This window comes from Corvus hawaiiensis, chromosome 1 (assembly GCF_020740725.1).
Source record: "Corvus hawaiiensis isolate bCorHaw1 chromosome 1, bCorHaw1.pri.cur, whole genome shotgun sequence".
NCBI lineage: Eukaryota > Metazoa > Chordata > Aves > Passeriformes > Corvidae > Corvus > Corvus hawaiiensis.
The window spans coordinates 93,337,476-93,358,888 of record NC_063213.1 but is presented as its reverse complement, the minus strand read 5'-3'; the positions used below and the strand labels follow the sequence as shown (position 1 = coordinate 93,358,888).

General features: G+C 46.6%; 1 protein-coding gene across 12 annotated transcripts in view; it reads right to left on the bottom strand.

Moving 5' to 3' along the window:
* Positions 1–21,413, bottom strand: part of GPATCH8 (G-patch domain containing 8) — a 56,429-nt gene that overhangs the window by 13,810 nt on the left and 21,206 nt on the right. For 4 of the 12 annotated variants that reach the window (XM_048314108.1, XM_048314098.1, XM_048314144.1 and 1 more), the window contains 8 exons: positions 21,318–21,335; positions 19,148–19,220; positions 9,329–9,442; positions 9,176–9,220; positions 8,008–8,023; positions 7,110–7,177; positions 6,591–6,677; positions 1,927–2,070 (listed from right to left, as the gene is read on the bottom strand). In XM_048314108.1, coding sequence (XP_048170065.1) covers positions 1,927–2,070; positions 6,591–6,677; positions 7,110–7,177; positions 8,008–8,023; positions 9,176–9,220; positions 9,329–9,442; positions 19,148–19,189 — 516 coding nt within the window. In that variant the 5' untranslated portion in view covers positions 19,190–19,220; positions 21,318–21,335. Of the gene's footprint in view, positions 1–1,926; positions 2,071–6,590; positions 6,678–7,109; positions 7,178–8,007; positions 8,024–9,175; positions 9,221–9,328; positions 9,443–19,147; positions 19,221–21,317; positions 21,336–21,413 lie in introns of those variants that run through there. The other 8 variants (XM_048314134.1, XM_048314175.1, XM_048314118.1 and 5 more) reach the window with 7 other exon arrangements.

Below are 21,413 nucleotides of genomic sequence, written 5' to 3'. Positions count from 1 at the left end.
CAGATAATGTATACCAAGCTGGGTTGCTGTAACTAAGATACTGTAGTGGCCTTTCTTTCCAAGAAAGCCAACTGATGGCCTACTTTTAGGAGAAGTTCACATTTTTCCTCAAAAACTTTAGGCTCACCTTTCTGCAACCTCGCCTTCTTGTCCAAAGAGACAAACTATAAAACATCAACGTGCAACATATCAAAAGCACAGCTTTTTTTCTTTTAACTTCTTTAAAATTTATCCTGGACTGCTCGAAATGAGCCTCCCTTGAGCAGAAGGGAGCAGAGCAGTGAGATAATGTTACTTATGCAAATTCACCTTCATTCAGTCTCGGGGGTTTCAAGCTCACTCCCTGTACACTGACCCAGCGAGGTCACACACATTTCAGCCCGACAAAGCTGGACAAGCAATTTTTTCCCTAAGCAAAGCATGATTGCTTCTTTGTTTAAATCCCTCTGTAACTAGAAATTAATGCTGGGTGATGCAGCTAGAGTTTGGAGGTTCATTTTCTCCAAAGCCTGCCTGAAGTGACTGCAATGGATGGAATTATCCAAGAACGTAATTCCTCTCAAAATAATCAGCAGTACCAAGCAACCTCCAAATTCTTTCTCCTGATGAGATGACCCCACCCTGTGTGTGCACAAGACATTTTTCTCTCAGGCCACTCCTGCTGATGACTCCTTTTATTGCTTTCCACAGGTTGGTTTCCTCCTCCACAGCATCTCCAGCTGCTGGAAGAGCTCTGAGCCTGGCCAGCCTCACGTCAGTGCCCCATTAGTCACTGAGGGTTGGAGCAGGAGTTCACGGAATCCCACGGCATCAGCACACCAGGAATGTGACACAAACAGGTCCTTCCACCTCCCAGATAAATGCAGGTCAGTGCGCTCGGGTTTCAGCCAAGCTGACGGAAACCTTCCAAGGAAGTTCTCTGCTCTCAGGTGTCACGACTGAGCTTGGCCAAAACCACCCCTCTGCCCAACAACCAAGGGAATAAATGAATTTCTGCTCTTCAGTCTTTTCTTTTTTACAGAGCCCAACTGCCCTACCATGAGAATTCCTGGCAAGACTCCCTTAGTTCGAAGCAGAGTCTCTGTCATATCCTACACTTAATACACACACACACAAAAATCGTAACTCTTCCTGTTTTTAAGCTATTTTGTTCACTGCTATTTTGCAAGCTCTACAGCACATCCTCCCTCGAGTTACCAGCATTTTGATGATTGTGTTGTTAGAATTTATGACTAGGAACATCAAACCCCTCCTCTGAGCCCTTTCAGCCCTGGAGGAGCCCAACACTGCTATCTGCTGTGCAGTTACATCTCATTTAGCAGCTTAAATGGTCAAACAGATCAGGCTAACACACGAACTTCCATTATTTACTGTGCAGCATGAAGCACCCTGCAGATACTACAGTACATCCCTACCTTGGGAAAAAAGCCAGCTCCACAGAGACTCTGAATCCACCTTCTCCCAAAAATTACAGAATTTGGGAAGTGCTCCTTTCTTCCGACTCCTTTGACACAGTCCATTATTTCCTAGTCCGTTTTCAGTAACTCGACAGAACACAGACTCAGGTACTAAAATGTTCACATGTGGGGAATCATCACTCCTCAAAGCTGTACTAAACTAAAGCAAGCTGGGAGCCATCCACATCCATGTGCACTCTCCCCAGTTTAACACCAGCACATTCCTGCCTGTGGGTCTTTCAGAATTGGGGCTCCTTGATGCCAGCCATGGAGCAGGGTTTGGGGTTTTTGTGTTGCTTTGTGTTTTTAAATGGATGATGGACATAAAAATCTTATCCAGCAACATAAAACCTATTCCTGGACCAGTAAGGAAAACAGATACACCAGGGAAACTCCAAGTATTAACCACAAACAAAACCACCACGATGAACATCAAAATGATGAACTGTGCTGTCAACACTTGGGTTACCTGCTTGTGAGCATGGTCATAAGAGTTGATGTGGTTGTCAAACTCTTGGTGCTTCTGATACTGCTTGTCACAGAGCTCACAGTAGAAGTTTGCTCTGAGGTCTTCCAAAGCCTTGGCAATGGCCTTTTCTTTATCAACATAATCCTGGGAAATTAACAAAAAAATGTTTCTGTTAAGTGTCCTGTAGAACAGGCTGGAAGATGATGAGTTAGTACTGTAAGGAAAAATAGTGCTAAGAAAAACTTAGTGTACATTGATTGTATTTATTACAGGATCACTGAGGTTGGAAAAGACTTCCAAGATCATCGGGTCCAACCTGTGCCCGATGCCCACCTTGTCCCCAGCCCAGAGCACTCAGTGCCATGCCCGGGGCCTTCCTTGGACACCAAACCTCCCTGGGCAGCCCCTGCCAAGGCCTGAGCACCCTTCCCATAGGGAAATTCCTGCTGATGTCCAGCCTAAACCTCCCCTGGCCCAGCCTGAGGCTGTTCCCTCTCCTCCTGTCCCTGTTCCCTGCCAGCAGAGCCCGACCCCCTTGGCTGCCCCCTCCTGTCAGGGACTTGTGCAGAGCCACAAGGTCCCCCCTGAGCCTCCTTTGCTCCAGCCTGAGCCCCTTTCCCAGCTCCCTCAGCCCCTCCTGGTGCTCCGGCCCCTTCCCAGCTCCGTTCCCTTCCCTGGACATGCTCCAGCCCCTCAATGTCCTTCCTGTCATGAGGTGCCCAGAACTGGACAAAGCACCTGAGGTCCCTCAGCAGTGCCAGCTCAGGGGACAGGCACTGCTGTGGTCCTGCTGCCACCCCAGTCCTGGGACAGCCCAGGTGCCACTGGCTTCCTGCACACCTGGACACACCTGGGCTCATGTCCAGCCACTGCTGACCAACACCTCCAGGTCCTTTTCCAGCTTTCCAGTCACTTTGCCCCCACCTGGAACAACCCATGGGGTTGTTGTGACCCAAATGCAGGTCCCTGCACTTGGCCTTACTGAACCCAGCTTACTGAGCTGAGCAGCCTTTGCAAATTCACAGGTGGGATTCCAGAATTTCACAATGCTACAGACCTTGACTCTGTTTTTTACCCAGAATCCCAGAATATTCTGAGTTGGAGGGGACCCACAAGGACTGAACATCCCCTGGTCACAGCAGAGGTATCGCTAAAAGGAGACTGCTTAAAACAAGGCCTTCAGTGCTGATGGGGGAAGGCAGCTCTGCCTCACGGAGCCTCCTGGACTGTCTGTGCTCCAAGGAGAGGTTCAAAGCCTCGAGCTAACCCAGAGACACACTGGCATCAAACCCAGGAGGATGCCTGCCTTTGGAACAGAACCTTACGACTCTAAAGCTGACACTGCTCCATTCTGAGTGCTAAGTGATGTCTGCTTGATCTTGGTTTGGCTGCCTGAGTTCAGGAGGGAGGAACATGGCTCTGGCTGGGAATCACCGCTCAGAGCCCGCTGAGCCCAATCTACTCCAGTGAAACATTCCCAGGAGCAAAACTGTCCCCTCAGGCTGGGCCACAGCACAGTGACCACACTGGCACTGGGCACAGGGGGCTGCATTTAATGGACAGGGGAGGGGCACAGCCTTTTCCCTTCTATAATTGAACATTTGCACAGGTGGAAAACCAAACCTGCAGGCACAGATGAGGTGTCTCACCTGGCAACAGCGACATCCTTCCCTCTTTTGCTACAGGTCTGGAATATGCACCAAGCTCCGGGACTGGGGAAATCCCAGACCCTCAGGTGGCTGTACTGGCTGGAAATCCAGATGTGGAAGGAGCCTGTGCTGTCCCCAGGGCTGCTGCACACCTGGGGGGCTCTGAAACGCACCTGATGCCAGGGCACAGGAACCTCAGGGCTGAGCAGCTGCTCCCTCTTGCCAGGCTGGATCAATTACAACCCCACCAGCAGAATTAATAAAACATCACCACTCTTCACGAGCTCTCTGGGGGAGGTTTACCCTGAGGAGGTGGAAGCTTTTACTCAAAATGAGCTACAAATGCTGCATCACAAAGCCCACTGTACTCACAGCAGCACTCCCCATATAGCCATTGACCACAGGCATTTCAACTGGAATAAAGAGAAATTATATAAAAAAAACAGCCTAACATTAGAGAAAAAGCACTTAAGGATCTTTTTTCCATCTTCAATAAAAAGTTCCTATGGGAAGCTTCCTTCCTCAGCAAGAGGAGGCAGCAAACATTTAAGACAGAAAACTATGAAAGGTTTTTCCTTTGAATTTCAGATCTTGTTCAAGGCAATACGGTTTATCTCCTAGTTACCACATCAAAATGGCATTAAAATAACATTATTGAGCATGTTTTCTGTGATATAAAATTTATATAAAATTTTAAACACCCGAGGAGAAGAAAAAAATATCTAAAAAATTGTAGTGCTCATGGTTGGGGTTGTTTTCAATTTAAAGCACTGTTCACTTCTACATAAAAAAGGAAGGAACTTCCTGCTTCCGTCTATTACCAGATGCCCTTGTTAAGAAGAAAAAAGAAAAAAAATCAACAAATTTGGAGTTTTGAGCCTGAAGCAGGTCCCCAGGAAGACAAGAAAGGAAAACAGAGCAGCGTGAACTCCACAGAACATGGACGTTTAAAGTTCCTCTGAACCCCAGACAAGCTTCCTGCACCATGTGTAGGTGTTTTTGAGCAAGCATCCTGTGGCTAAACAATGAAACCCAGCCATTTGAGTGATCAGAATCTATACAAAAGAAGGGAATTAAAAACCAGTTCTTGGCTGCAGAGTTATCCAAAACTCCTCTGAGGCTCCCTGAATGGCTAATCAGGATGCACCGCCACCAGCAGTTACATAATGGACTCCTGTGGAGCAGCAAAAAGTAACGGCTGCAGAGATTTTTCACAGATTAATACCAAAATGCAAGGGGTAAGGATGAACTGAGCTAATAAAAACCCACTGGAGCTGGGAGAGACTGCTACTGCTCCAGAGCTCCTGAAAAAAATCCGTGCTGGATGAGGGCAGGAAGAGAAAAGTCTCAGAGCAACACAGGTTTGGCTGCGTTTGCAAAGACAATTGTAAACCCTAAGAACTTCAGGATCACAGAACGGTTTTGGTTGGGAGGGACCTTAAAGTGCACCCAACCCCACCCCCTGCCACAGGCAGGGACACCTTCCACTAGAGCAGGTTGCTCCAAGCCCTGTCCAACCTTCCCAGGGATGGGGAGTCCACAGCCCCTCTGGGTACCCAAATGCCTGCAGTTCACTTACCAAGCAAGTTAAGGTCTCAAGGGGGAGGGGAAGAGGAGAGGAGAGGAGAGGAGAGGAGAGGAGAGGAGAGGAGAGGAGAGGAGAGGAGAGGAGAGGAGAGGAAGAGGAAGAGGAAGAGGAAGAGGAAGAGGAAGAGGGAGAGGAGAGGAGAGGAGAGGAGAGGAGAGGAGAGGAGAGGAGAGGAGAGGAGAGGAGAGGAGAGGAGAGGAGAGGAGAGGAGAGGAGAGGAGAGGAGAGGAGAGGAGAGGAGAGGAGAGGAGAGGAGAGGAGAGGAGAGGAGAGGAGAGGAGAGGAGAGGAGAGGAGAGGAGAGGAGAGGAGAGGAGAGGAGAGGAGAGGAGAGGAGAGGAGAGGAGAGGAGAGGAGAGGAGAGGAGAGGAGAGAGGAGAGGAGAGGAGAGGAGAGGAGAGGAGAGGAGAGAGGAGAGGAGGAGGAGAGAGGCTATAAATTTTCATAGCTGAACAAACTGCCTGAAGAATTAACTGTTCAACTGGGGAAATGGAATTTTAGATTTGCCGAGGTTATGTTTAATTTTAATGGCATTGGAACTACTTTCCCATTATTTCTCAAGTAATTAAAATTTATGCAAGACTGACACTTCATTTGGATGTCTTGGGCTCTTCCTCAACCCTGGTACTCCCCAAATCTCCGGACAATTGAACAAGCAGGCTTTCCTAAGACCTGATGGACTGTAGGGGCTGGGAAGCGGAAGAGTGGATTAAAGGATGAGCAGAGGCCATGTCTCCGCAGAGAACCCAGTTACAGCTAATCCAAGAATGCTCCAGCACGTCACGCTCAATCCCAACACAACAGCTCATTTTTATCAGCCCAAGGCTTACAAAATAACCCCACAGGTTTTGTAAATCCCATGGAAATACAGAATTTATCTTTTTTTTAATGCTGCCTGAGCAATTCCTCCAAAGAGCTCCAGCCCATTGATTTCTCCGAGCTGGAGCTGTGTCCTACCTTTCCAAATCAAGCAGGATTTATGCAACGACATCATCATGTACTGCTCACTCCTCACTCAGCGCAACACAAGATCTCCTCCCCTCCCAGCTGGTACCTGCCCCTCTACCACCTTCAGGTTTTGTACAGGCATGGCAGGCTCACCAGAAAAATCCAGCAGCCCTGTGTGTAGGGAAGGAAATGTCCTGCTCACCCCAGGACTGTTCCTTCCAGAACAGGAGCAAAGCACACGGAGAAACCCCCGCAGCTGTCCTGGGGCTCTTCAGCAGCTAAACAAACATGAAGGCTGATGCCAGGAAGTGAATAACCAGTGTGTTAAAATGTAAATCATCTCCACAATGACCAAACCCAAGAACAGTGAATTCCTACAGCCATCACTGCGGCAGAACGAGGAGAACTCAGCCCCATCAGAACAAATCTTTTCCCACCCAGCCCACGGACACTCTGATGTTGATGCCCTTCTCTCTGTACCTTGTACTTCTGCCTCAGCTCCTCGGTGTCTTCCTTCTCCACCTCCAGCACTCGCCTCCGCTCTGTGGCATCCTCGGCGTAGTCGAGCTGTTTAAAAAAAAAATAGAGAAAAGAAGAAGAGATGCAATTTGGCCCATAAATACACTGCATTATCAAATCTGCCGAAAGCACAACTTAACAATTTTAACTGAAACAGAATCTATGCATGTTGTACTTTACCTTCCCTCTTTTGTCACCCCAACTGTAAAACAGGTCATTAATCCCCCTGATGTGGAGGGTCCTGGCAGGCCCATAGCAGCTTTGGGGAGGGGAAATCTCACAGCCCAGGGATTTTGGGGAGCATCCAGACCCCAGAACTCAGCCTCACAAGGATAAACAGAGGATGCATTTTGAGAAGTGTTTTCTTACTGTGCTGATTTAAGAGCAAGTTGTTCTTGGGTGCACAAACTCTCACTTTTAAATGTCTCTCCCACCCACTCCCCAGAAGCCCTGCAGGGGTGAGGGGCCAGGGGAGCTCACCTCCATCTCCATCCGGCCCATGCCCATGACATCGTACTTGACGACAATAGGGATGGGATCTGTCCTCCCTGGAAGAGGAACACACAGAGAGGGGTCAGCAGAAGCCCAGCACGACAGCTCGCTGTACACATTGGGTTTGGGTGGTTAGAGATCTTGCCTTGGAGTGCAGAGACCAGAAAGCTACAGTGAACCAAACACGAGCCATTCTCACAGCTTACAGCCAACCCTGCGCCAGCTCCAACCGGCACCCAGCATGACAAATGCATTTTCTGAACATTAACTGCTCATGTAAAAGCTCCTTGTGGCTCATGTTCCCCCACGAAAGCCCAGGGCAGGGCTGATAACAGGACTTGAACCTTTTCCTCAAGGCTTCCACATCAGGCTCCTCATCCTCCCATAGGAGTGAAGAAGCTGCTAAATACATTTCACTGTTGGAGCTCATGAATAATCAATTAGAACATCCCTGCACGGGATGTGGAAGCCTCCCTCCCACCAGCTTTTGTCCCTCCCCAGGAGTAAGGAATGCTGAGGAGAACGATGGCACAGAAGCCAAACTTCTCCCATCCCAATCACCCAGTCTAGGCCAGGTGGTCGGTCCCTGGTCCCCCAGCCCCCAGAGCGATGCTCTGGCCCCGCTGTGTCACCTGTAAGCTGTGAAAAGGACTGGTTGCGAAGAAAATTGACTTTGAACTAATCAAACTATGCTGGAGATTTATATTTTTTTTAAAAATCGTATCTTTAATCCACTCATAACCAGCCAAACAAAGCAAAATGGGGCAGACAAGCACTTTACTACCACAGCTTTTTATTTTTTTATTTTATTTTAAATTATTATTTTGATTTTTACATCACAACTGGCACTGGTGGTTGTGATGTAACCCACTGACAAAGTACTTACCTTCTCCGGTGCAAACCTTGAGTGAGAAAACAGAATGTTTACTTCCCTTATTATTGCTCTTGTTTGGTGTAAACAACTCTTTTGTTATACACACATACACAGGTATTATACCTTTGGGCTAAAAGATCGACATGTTGGAGTCATGCCAAAATAGTCCATTGCCATCCACATGTGCAAAAGGTTAAAGTCTTTAAAACTGCCTCAGAAAACCTGGATAGGTGTGAACTCTTTGCCAGCATCAGCCATAATTCCTGCCAAAGCTACAGCCCCAGAGGGGCTTTTGAACCTTACAGACATGTGTTTTTATTCAGAAATAAATCCATTTAATTAATTGCTTCACGGTTTTGTTGACATGCCCAGGAATTTGACAGGCAGGTATCCAGCAGGTCCAAAAGTAGTGATCACATTGATCTGAAATGGTTTGGATTGAGCTTTCCTTTGGGTATTTAATGCTCAATCTTTGACAAGGTTTCTCTTACGCCCAATGGTATAATACAGTAAGCAGTGACTGCAATTTTTAGCAAAAGGACCAAATTAAAGACAGGTTATAAAAATGACTTCCTAGGTGCAATATCACTTTCATAACGTCTCAGCCAGGGATTTACTGGTAAGTGGTGAACCCAAATGGAATGGCTGGCACCAAGTGCCAACAATTTATTATGTAAATTTTTTTTCCAAGCTTTTTCTTTTTGTTTTGGTTTGGTTTTGGGTATTTTTGGTTTGTTTTTGTTTTGTTTCTCCAGCAATTGAGATCTTTTGATGCAGCCTCATTGCCCTGGTAAACCCCTGTATACAAACAATGCATCAGTACTTTTGCCTTCTAAGGCAGTCAAAGTTTTTTGGGTTGGTTTTTTAAATTCAAAATCTATTTGGAAATTGCAGTAGCAAGTGCTAGTGCCCATCGTGTTGGGGGGAAAAAAAAAATCAAGTTTGGACAGTATTAAAATTTTATGTTTAAACTGATTTTGGCAGTTCTAACACAAACAGAAACATCCCTTCTTAGCAATACCCTTTAATGAACAAGGATCAGACAAGTGTGCATAAAGAAAGGAAAGGAAAGGAAAATGAAAGACCAAGCAGAAGGATGATGGCTACAACAGAGAAAGTAAGCCTAACATTGGTGCACTGATGACAAAAGGAGTAATTCAGTCTGAAAATAAAAAATTACCACTGCTAAGTTTACCATCACCACAACAAGTCCAGGATCATAACGCTGTAAAAAAGAAACACCATTTGTTAGGCAGAAACCATTAGGGGCAGAAAATAGGCCGTTTGGCAGGGAGGATGGGTTAAAAAAAATAACAGGAGGCTTCTTGCTCACCCCTCCACCCCATGACCGTGCTCTGCCCTGCGGAACCAGGGAGCCATCGGAGCAGCTCTGATTCCTTTTGGGTGTTGGGAGAGCTCCTGGTGACGGCCCCGCTCCAAGGAGGCACTGAGGCACACGTAAGCAGGCAATTTAAAAAGGAAACAAATCAGAATCTTAAGGAAATAACAAATTCTGGGCCAAAAGGAGCTCTGCTTGCAGCTAAGAGGAGAATATTCCATTGAAAAGCGATGCCTTTGTTTTAAACGGAACCATCATTTCACTATGAATGGAACACCCTGTGTGACACCCAGGTGACAAGTGGCATGCCCAGGCACACAGCACAGCTATGGCAGTAGTGCCAGCCCCACATGGATCCCCCTGGAGCCAGCTGGGGCAGCAGGACACACTGCTGGGCACTGGGGTGGCCTCGCTCCGTGTCCAAGGAGAGCCAAGATGGTGAAGGCACACGGACAGGCTCAGGGCCACCCCTCGCCCGCTGGCTGCCAGGTGGGACATGGGGAGCAACCAAAGGGGAAGATGGGACTCTGCAAGTTAAGCTCATTACTTCTCCTTTGAAGGAACTTCCTCGAGGAAAGTTTATCCTACTGCTGGCCATGACAACGGGACCTTTCCCAGCACGTAAACCTGGCTCGGACATTGGGAGCCTCCCAGGTTTGGGGTCCCTGCTGAGCCTTTCCTGTGCACCAGCATGCTTTGAAGGGAACATAAGCTTCCAAGGCCCAGAATTCCCACACTTCCTGCCACTCAGCAGGGCTGCAAGCAGTGCCACACGGACAGCTAATTCCCAGGTTGGATCCTGCTGTGTCCCTGCCCCAGCCCCCTGCACCCCGCAACATTTATTTTCTTTTTGAGGCAGGTCACAAACTCCTTCACAGACTGGTCACTGCACAGGCCGCAGAACCCAAAGCAGAGAGGGTTATTGCATCAAACACTTCCACACACAGGGATAATCTTGTGGAGAGGACAGAGCAGGAAGCTCCAGCGGGATGGGAAAAATAACCAGCTCACACAAGCGTCACACCTTAAAAAACCCGATCTCAAAGTGAATTAGGTTAGTAATGATGCCCTGGACTCAGAAATGAAATGAGATTCCCAAACTGACCAGCTGTACTTGTTTTGCTTTCCTCTCCCCAAGAAATACGAAAACCTTTCTCCCAGCTTGTGAAAAATTGCTCAGCCCCAAACAAAGCCCGACAGCCGCCCCCTTCCCAGAGCCCTGCAGTGGCAGGGAGCAGGCAGCACGTGGCCAGGCAGGCTTCTCCAAATTCCCTCCTTTTTAATTGCATAAAGTTACTGGATACAACCAAATACTTCCCCCCCCCCCAAGTGCTATAAATTAATAAATCTTGGGAAAATTCATCCTAAGGCTTCAGGGCTTTGGTATCAGACACAGGTCATACTGCACATGGACGACTGTGGCTTCAGGGCCATGCTCTGGCTCTGGACATGGCACGGGTGCTGCTCTGCCCTTTGGAATGGGAATATCCCAGCTGGAGCTGCCGTCTGAGCCCATCTGGAAACACCGGCATTGGCAACACCAGCCCATGTTTTATCCTGTTTTTAACAAGTCAAAACAGAACACAGTTTTCATCAGATTTGCAGATTCAGGGGAACTCCTCCCTCCAAAAACAGCATCATGGCAACAGAATCCCAGAATGGTCCGAGTTGGAAGGGAACTTAAAAACTAGTTCCTCCCCCTGCCACGAGCAGGGACACCTTCCACTATCCCAGGCTGCTCCAAGCCCCATCCAACCTGGCCCCGGACACATCCAGGGATCCAGGGGCAGCCACAGCTTCTCTGGGCACCCTGTGCCAGGGCCTCCCCACCCTCACAGAGAAGAGTTTCTTCCCAGTATCTGATGTAAATTGATCCTTACTAAAATTTCTAACACCAACTCCTTGTCCTATCCCAACAGGTAAGTTTCTCCGCTAAAGAGACATTCAGACAGGAATAAAAAAAAAAATTACCCCAAAAATTCAGTGTTAACATAATTCCATCAAATCTCTTTCAGTGTGTCCCTTATGCACAGTGTGTAAGCACCACAGAAGGAACACAACTGTAATCCTGCTTGTTTTGTTGACATCTTCATAGAAATTCCCCCCAGGTACGAGCTTTGTAGGATGCAATCCTAGAGGACTGATTGATATCACACTTGTCACCAGAGGAGAATTTCATAAACTCAGCGTTTCCAGAGGACACAGACAACAGGATCTGATCTTGTTGGACATGGAGTATTTCTCCTTATTCATTATCTTTATGCTGCAACTGAAACCCACAGTCAGACACAACTTTGCAGGGAGTTTTAGCTGCTCCTGGAAAGGGACTATCCCTCAGCTGTGTGCAGGGCAGTTTCATGACCACAGCACTGGGTTTCTCTGGTGGATAAAGGTTGGTGTGTTCAGTCAGTACAAACCCCACTGCAGGCTCTGGAAGGGAAACAGGTGTCTGGAGTCAGCAACCAACACCTGCAGGAATGGATCCATAGGGACACAGGGCTCACCTTCAGCTGCACTGTCTGGGAAGGGGGAGATGGGGAGGAGTCCCTGTGCTCATGAATGAGCCGCATTTTCAAAGACGAGGATTTTACAACACTCAACACTCCTGGGACCATTTCGATACAGCCAGGGGAGTTGGGCTCTGCTTCCAGGAAACAAGTGACAGGACAAGAGGAAACAGCCTCAAATGGTGCCAGGGAAGGTTTAGGTTGGATACTGGGGACATTTCTTCATGGAAAGGGTTGTCCAGCCCAGGCAGAGGTTGCCCAGGGCAGTGGTGGAGTCCCCATCCCTGGAGGGATTTAAAAGCTGTGTAGATGTGACACTTGGGGACATGGGTTAGTGGTGGCCTTGGCAGCACGGGGCTCCCTAAGAGTCTATGAGGAAGCAAGACCTGTCCTGTTGAAAATTCAGCCTCCTCATTCAGTACCTCAGAAGGGGAGAGGAGAGAAAGTCCACTCATTTTCACTGGTGCACAAGCCTGGGGTGCTCCTCACTGGCTAAAAATGACACCACATTACCAAACTCATTCCAATTGCTGCAAGAAGCAAATAAGCAAACAAGGGCAAGCTTTAATCCTGGTCCCCTTTGGGAATTAGATTTGTGAGATCATCCTGTTTATGTCAGATTTCTGGAAGGGGTATAAACAATCAAGAGATTCAAACAAAGGTCCATCATCCTCAGTGGCAAACAAAGTTCCAGAGAGAAGAAAGTGTTTTCCAAGAACACAGAAACTGCACTGTGAATTTAATCCTTACTAAGCAGAGGAGAAATGATGAGAGAAAGTCAAGTTGTAAACACCCCAATCACATGGAAAACTTCCAATGGGAGCTCAAAACTTTGCAGACACACAAACCAAGGGTGACACTTGCAGAAAACCAAGCTGAGGTTTGACACTGAGGCACCAAGCAGAGCTCCTTGAACTTTTGCAGGGGAAGGAACATAGTGAAGTCTGGGTCAAAAAACATTCCTAGCCAAATGCTGGGCAATGGATTAAAGAGCAACACAGAAAGTGTTGGAGCAAGAACACAATTACTGGTTGATTTAGGACAGAAATTCGAGGCAAGAGTTGCTGTCTGTGTACATCTTGGTAAGCAGACAGGGCTGAAGGGTCTGGTCTGATTCAGGGCTGCACTGAGGAGCGAGGCAGGTTGTGCATGGCCACGGCCTCTCCCTTCCCCACACTCATCTCTCCCACTTTAATAAAACTGCTCTTCCATTGCACCAGCACAAAGGGCCAGAAGGCCTCGTTCCGAGCCAGGCGAAGGCCGTCTGTCACAGTAACACGTGGCACTGACAGCACAAGGATTTCAGATCTCACCGGCTACACCCACTCAAGCAACACAAACTCACCACCTGGAATCAAGGGAAGGATCTTGCACCTCCAAAAGCAAACAACAGGGCAACTGCATCCTCCAAAGGACACTGAGGCATTGAGCAAACCCTCCCTTTCAGTCTGTGGTCTGCTGGGGTTTAACACAGCAGTGAAGATGGGTATGATGACAGCAGCCACAGCACCCAGGTTTCTCAACCTGAGTTCGCATGAGAATATCCCTCTTAAAACCACTGCAGTGATTTGTGTTGCAAACACAAGCATGGAAACGTTCCTCCATGCCAGGATTGAGGTTCCCGTGATGACATGTGAAGATGTAAGAAGATAAGAGAGTGTTCACAGCTATTTCTTGGGTAAGGTTGCCAAACCAACCCATAACTAATGAATAAAGGCACTGTTAAGCATTTTTATCTGCCTCTCCTGTATTTTCTTGTATTTATTACAAGGCTCCAAAACCCAGAAAGAAATCTAACACCCCTCAGATGCTCATTGTTCCACGTTCACAGGCCTGACACACATTCACCGTCTGCCTCCACGAGATCAGAGGACTCAACAAATGGAAAACACATTAATAGCCGAGCTGAAGCCATTTGGCGAGCGGGTGACAGCACCAGGATTCAAGACCTTGGAATTCAAACCCTGAGCTCATTTCTCCAAGCTGCAGCTGCCAAGCGATCACATTTGTGACTGATCTCAGTTGCTTGAGTGGTCAGAGCTGTTTATTGCTCCCCACAGCCCGAGGAACATCCAGCAAAGGCAGCGCCCGCAGCCACCTGGCACTGCCTTGGAACAGGGACTCAGATCCGGCTTCATCCCACAGCCAGGGATCACCCCAGGGGCTGCCAGGGAGAGGATATTTCCTGCCTGAGCCGTGGGATCACGGCTTCACCTGCAGCCCTGAGCAGCTTCCAGCACTCGTCAGACGTTTCTGCTCTTCCACCCTGCTCAGCCCTTGGACCAAGAGGGAATGTTTTCCCTTTTCTGAACAGATTTAGGGAGGAATGTGCCAAAGAAGAACTGCACCATAGTGATGCTGAGGGGAGGAGTGCTGACTATATTTATCCTCACAGAATTTGCAAGTCAGAGCACAAATCCACTTGTGCTTTTTCTTTTAATTGAAAACCACGCAACAATAATACAGCTTGATGGAGGAACTGAATTTTAGCATTTGCTAACACATTTGCTATACCTGACTTTGCTACCTAGCTAGATGTACTCACAAAAGGATAAAAGAAACCCAAAGCACTTTTTATTAACTGCTGCTCCCCGTATCACCAGGATGATTTATACAATCAGTGCGGGGCACACCTTGATCAACAGGAACAGCACTGCCCTGACAGTCTGTGCAGCTTCACTGCTTTCAGTCTGAGTGGAAGGGAACAAGGATGCAGGAGGGGTTCCCAGCTCCACACGGCACTGCCAAGAGCTCCTGGGGACACAGGCACGGCCCTGCCCTCTCCTCGCGCGTTACATCAGCAGAGCTGCTCCCCAGGGAGATCAAAGCAGCTCTTCCAGAACAGTTACACTGAAATGATGCCAAAACTTGGCTAAAAACGTAAGCAAACATGAAGGAAGTTATTACTAAATAGGAAGATGAATTGGGACAGAAGGCATTTCTTCAGGACCAAAGGCTACAGGGGAAGTTCCTGCCACTGCAAGGACCTGCCCCAAAAGGGACATCCCTGCCCTAAACAGAACTACCTGCTGCTTCTATTTCCTGAGTACTGGAGATAATCCAAGTCCCAGTACAGACCAGCAGCCACCCACCTTGAAACTCCTTTTCGTTTCACTCTGAGCATTTTCATGACAATAACCAAGTGCTGAATGAGCTGCGGCAGTTCTTGAGGAGCAAACACACAGAAATTCCAGAGCTGTACTGAGCCCCCACATTACCTGAGCTGTTTGATTCACAACTGAGACACTGAGGAGCAGCTCTGCCATGACAAATCGTGTGATTTCTGTTGCCATAGCAAAGTACTAGATTGGGATTCACCTCTCAGAGATACCACAAAAGATCAGGATAATCCTGGTCTTCGGAATACTGTGGGAATGTGAAGTAAATCAATACTTTTATACATATCAAATTAATCATATAGGGCACAGCTTGTGGTGTGGGGGAACTTGTAACTGCTTCTGTACCGGCAGTGGGGCTGTTTTTAAAGGGTCAAGGCTGCAAACAGGCAAGAATATTTACTTAATAGAGAACTTTAGAGAGGCAAATCTGTGTTGAATAATTACAGTTGCTACCCAGACTGGCTAAGGATGAGCGGACCTGAGCTGGTCAATCCTTCCCTCAGAGTAACCTCCATATAGCCAGTAAACAACAAACCTTCCTCCTGCCCTCTCCAAACCCTTCCTGCAGAGCTGCCCACCCTCCCCAGGCCCTGCAATGACCCAGGAAACAGCAGGATAACCTACTCAGTTTCCCCTGGTCTAATTAAATGAAATTAAACTACTGGTTTTAGTCTCACAGATATACCTCTAGAGTACTATTACTTCATCTTAAACACACAAGTCCAAAAGAAAAAAAAAACCCGTAAGTTCTCAGCACAATTATTTTTTTAAACAAGACTCGTCAAAAAATTTGACGGAAAATAGGCAAAGAGCTTATAAAAATATTTTCAAATGTACGATTCAAATTATCCCACTTCCACACGTCAGTCTCCTGGCTTTTCATAATACTACTTTAACTTAATGGGGAATACTCATTCCAAGAGAAATCATTAGAGTGTGGTTGAATTCAGATTTCCCTCAGCCCTCTCATTCCCCTCCTGACTTACGTAACTCCTGATTTATTCAAAATCCTTGGGCTCATTTAGCACAGGACTTCACACGAAGGTCAGGCAATGTTTTTAACCAATCTTTTCTCGTTTCATTTTTTCAGGAGACCACAAAATTCTGGATTATCAACTACAGGTGTTCCCCCAAAGATAAAACAGGCTACAATCACCATTTTCTCACTTGTCAGAGCACAACCATCATACATCTCCATGGAAGTGTCTCCCTAAGCCATACTTTCCAAATTAAAAAATATCCCTGTCAACTGGCAACTCCTGCTTTTTCATATTCACTGGCTGTTAGCAAGCTGAAGCACCATGTCCAAATATAACACAAGTTGTTTGTGGGGAAAAAATGATGAAAAACATCAGGGAAAGAGACGAGCTGAAGGATGATTCTGCTGAATTCCTTATGAGTGTCTCTGAACCAGGATTCCAGCACTGGTGTGGTCAGAGGCCCCTGCCTGATGCTCCACTCAGCACACATCCCAAATTCAGTGAAAGATGGAGATGTTTTGGCCAGAACACAGCTGCCCTGGTGACAGCCACGTCACACAGGGCATGGGCTGAGGGCTTCCCTACCCAAGGGCTCAGCTCTTCTCAGTAACAAGATTTACACCACAAGGTAGCTGCCCCGGGGGGTACAAAACACCTCTGCCTCTGGAATTTTCCTGAGAAGGAGCCACGTTGTACCAGCAGATTTTTACCACCAGCAATTGGCAAGTGTGGATTTTAGGCTGTTGCAGGTACCACCCAGAGACAGCTCAGCACTGTCACCACTGGGTCCCATCCACCAGTGGGGAGTCAGGATGAAGGAACCCACCACAGGGTACGGTCCTGCAGCGTGAGGTTCTTTCTCACTGATCAACACCACAAGGGCCTGACTACAAGAAAGAAACATTTCTGCCTGGCAAATGTAACACAGCATCACTTTGGGATTCACAGAACTAAAGAGGGAGCCCCAGCTCAGATGAACATCTAGAATTTAAAAGCTGTATCACAAAACTCAGCATGCTGAACTCATCCATTTCCTTCTAAGCCAAAGTGCACAGAAAGTAGATGAATGCAGTACCAATTCCATACATGTAACCCAAACTTTTTGGGAGTTTGATGTAAGGACCTTGTGCAGGAGGTCAGACACCACACCTACAGCTCCAGGCTGCTTGAAGGGGTTGTTTCGGCTGCACCTCCTCACCACAGGCTGCGTAAGATTTTAGGCTCAAGCACAGTGTGAAGCAAGAAGAGTTTAACAGGAACACATCTGCATCTCTTTAGAAACCTCTCCTGGTCTTTCCTGAACAAGGGAATGTGGAAGAGGGGAAGAACTTCTGTTCTGCTCCTCCCTTCTCACTGCACATCAAATGACTTCACTCTTCAAGCTCCTAGAGTTAAGATTAAAATTGGATGCAAATGTTTCCTTCCTGACATTTTATATTTGGATTTTTGGGCCAATCTGAGATTCATGCAGAAAGGTCACCGGATAATGAATTAAACACTCCAAACACTATCATCACCAATGCCACAGGCAACAGGCACAGGCTCTAGCTGCTGAGAACTCTGAGGAGAAAAGCTGGAGCAGCAGCAGCATCCCTTCCACATCCTCTGCCTGCCCAGACCTCTGGAGAAGTTTGGTTGCCAGCTGGACAGGGCACTTTTCCCTTCCAAAAGCGCTGAAATTCCTGCACACACTCCAAAGCCTACATTAGGATGGTTTCACCACTGAACTGGGTTAAACTGGGTGGGTTATTTTTACTCCTGTGTTTCTGTGACCATGCAGGAGGCACAGGAAACCCTCACAGCCCAAATCCATGATTTGCGTGTAGCTTCCACACAGTCCAAATCACCAGAGCTCCAATGATTCGTGAGAGATCTGGAACAGCTCCAGCGTAGCGAGAGGCACAGTGGGAACATCTAAATCTGGACAAGTCTCAAAGTGCAAATTCCTGCTCAGCCCATGGGACACGGCAATAGCACCACCCCCTACCCCAACTCCAGACCTATAATCAGTCCCATAATCCACGTTCACCTCATCACATCAGAGCCTGCAGCACCCTGGGCCCTTGGGCTGTACCTTGGGATTCACCCAGGGCCAGGACAAGGCTTTTCCTTCTTTCAAGTCTCTGTGTTTCCACACTGGTGACACACAGAGCAATACAGGGCACCCAAAAGAGAGAACACACCGAGTTCCACCCATGATGTACATCCCACATGCCACAGGAAAGGCCCAGAGGTGACAACTACAACCCCACCCTGAGGTCTGGCCCCAGCAGGAACATGAAAGGACTGGAGAGTGCCATGCATTAACCAGAGAACTCCAACAAAACCGAGTTAGAGGAAGCCAGAAGCATTAACCAGCAAGGCAATCCTGCCTGAGAGGTTAGAGAGCCTTAGTCTGAGGGATTAATAGGCATTCCCAGAGTTTGGAGAACTCGTTACCTCTGCACAGTCCTCCACAGCACAGACACCCCCATCTCTAACGGGCTCCCTCATGAAGACGGATTACAAGCTCCCAGGTCTTCAGACTACGGGCATGGGAACACGAGTGAGTTATTCTGAGGGCTCAGGGCACACCTGAGCTTCAAACACTTCCACAGGTTTCTACAGAAATGGGGTTTAGTGTCACAGGAAGAATTTAGGCTCAAGACAGCAAGGGGACCAGGTGTGCTGGTTCAACCAGCACTTTAGTGTGCCAGTGAGATTTGCTAAATCCCTGGCAAACTGCTGGGAACAGAAATAAGTCCAACTCGTGACAGTCCTGTGGAGAAACCAGGAGTGAGCCTCTCCCATCCAGAGAACCTCTGCCACCACTTTCCATCTTCAGTGGCCTTTTACTGGCCTTCTAATGGCTTCTGACCCCTGTGAGCACTGACAGATCATGGGAACTACCTCAAATCTTTAATTCTTTTAATACCAAAGCATCAGCACAGTTTGAAGCTGCACCACTCCCTGTCAGTGTGGAGGAAGTGAATCCTCCTCCCTCCACGATGACTCTCACACATCCACCACACACACACCTCTAACCTGTACCAACAAGTGAGGCAGCAGCTTCCACTTGCAAAATGCCAGATCTGAAACTCAACAGTGCACTCGTTTGGATATATTAATAACGGAAAGAAAATCTAATCTAGGAACAAAACGCAGAAATAATTTTGTTAAAGACCAAGGCTGGAGTTGAAGGTTTCAGACACAAGGGACTGGACTTACCCTGCAGTGACTTTCCCAATCCCTGGCCCAGCTTCCACCCATGTTTCTGGAGTAAGCGGTGTCCAATATTATCCTGACAGACAGAACAGAGAAAACAAACCAAAAATATTCCAATAATATATTCTTCCCTTCCCGCTGACATTTAAACATGTGATGAGCAAGAGATTTTTCTACATATATATGCATGCAAAAAAATGCTACTGAAAAGGCAATATATGCCCAATAAAGGGAAAGACAAATGTCAAAAATTGCTGGCTAGAATTTTTCCAGGGGGATGGGTATTGGGGACGGTCACTTTCTGATGGTGTGCTGGGCAACTTTTGTGCATCACATTTAAAAGAAATAAAAAAATAATAAAAATAGAAAGCAATGTGGGAGAAAATAAAGTGTACCAATAAAAATTGACAGTAAAAAGCATAAAATCAAGCTATTTATACAATCATATCCATCACCTAGACAGCACCACTTAAGATTTTTTTTTTGTAAAGAAAATCTACAATGTGTTTAGTCATTTTGTTTGTGTGTCAGGCTTTTATAATACTGAGTAAGTTGTAAGTGCAAGACTGCCCCACCACTAGAAACCAAAACACAATCAGAGCAAAATCCAGGCTAGACTTGATTGGGCTTTTTTTTATATATGTATATATATATAAACTAGCATGCAGCCAATATTAAACTGAAAAAACAGTGAGGTTAGTAAAACAAAACAAAAAAAAAATCAATTAAATAAAATGAGCTCAAGCACAGACTGGGTGATGCATTTCACATGTAAACTAACAAAAATACTAAGATGTTAGAATGAAACAGGCCTAGCAATAAGTTAACAGCAAGGAACCATTAGTGCATGTAGGGGAAACAATAAGCATAATGTCTCATCTTCCTAAAAAAAAAAGCTATTTTAGAATAAGTGGAAAAGTACTGACGCAGCAATTAAGTGTCAGCTTTTGGCAATGGGGCTGAGCAGGGCTCAGTGTGGAAATTGTTGTGTTTTATGCAAGGTTTCTGCCCCCAGACAAAGAGCAGAGCACTCACAGCACCCTCGAACCATCTCAATCTGCCAGCTCGCCCTCAGTGACCAGTTCACCCAGTTACAAGCAGTGACCAGATCCTCAAAGAAGGAGTCTTGGCTGGGACCATGTTCACCTTCTAATCACAAAAAATAAAAATCAAAATCAGATATGAACTTGTTGATTATTAATTATCATCAGGCAAACCACAACCCGAGATATCACAGAAATATCCTGAATTATAACGGGACGTGACTCCAGAACACTGAGTGGTACACGGAATCCTAAATAATAATTATATCTATATGCTGAAGGTTTCTTTAATTAAATAATGAAGTCATCAACAGAAACCAGAGTAGGTTTTGTCACTCCACAGTGAAGAAAATGACCACAGGGTTTACACAACTTTGGTGAATCAGCTCAAAAGGCACAACCTTCCCAAAGATATTGGCTGCATGGATACATTTTTCCTCAAAAAGATGTTATCAAGTACAAATTTTGGATTTTTTTCTGATATCCTAGTAAAGTAAGACATTTCGTATTCCTGTATTTCCCAAGAAATAATGTACATTTTCCCCACACTACCGGCTCTGCCCCAGGACATAATTAGAACTACATGGAAAAAAAAATTAAACCAGGAGAAGTAAGGAAACTTCTGGGGACAAAAGGTTAAATGGAAAAAAAAAAAAAAAAAGAAAGAAAAAGAAAAAAAAAGAAAAAAACAAAAAAGGAAAAAGAAACAAGGATGGATCCCCACTACAAGCACCATGGAGAGGCTGTCTGTTGGGAAGACAGGAAAACTTACCTGCAGGCACACCTGGTCAGGCCAATCCCAATGGCCACAGAGTGCCCCGTCCTGGCAGAGAGGGGCTGGAGCCTGGGATATGTTTGGGAAAAGGCACTGATTGTCCTACCCTGACAAAGGATCATTGAATCTAAAAGCCGGTGCTGACAAAAATGGCTGCGTTTTCCAAAAAGAAAAAAAAAAAAAAAAAAAAGAGAAAAAAAATCCAAAGGACAAGGAGTACTCTGCAGTCTTGGCCAAGTGGAGATGAGACATTGTGCTGACTGCGTGTGTTATGAATGCACTAAAATAAAGACAGATGAAGCAGAACGCTATTCCAAAAGCAGTGCAAGTGGAGTGAAAGCATTTCCATACGAACCTGGCTTTAAAAACTGGGCTGTCAAAAGAACAGTTAAATGTAACACAAAGTAAGAAACTGTCCAATCACTAATGGTAGTTTTTTCTTTTGCTTTGT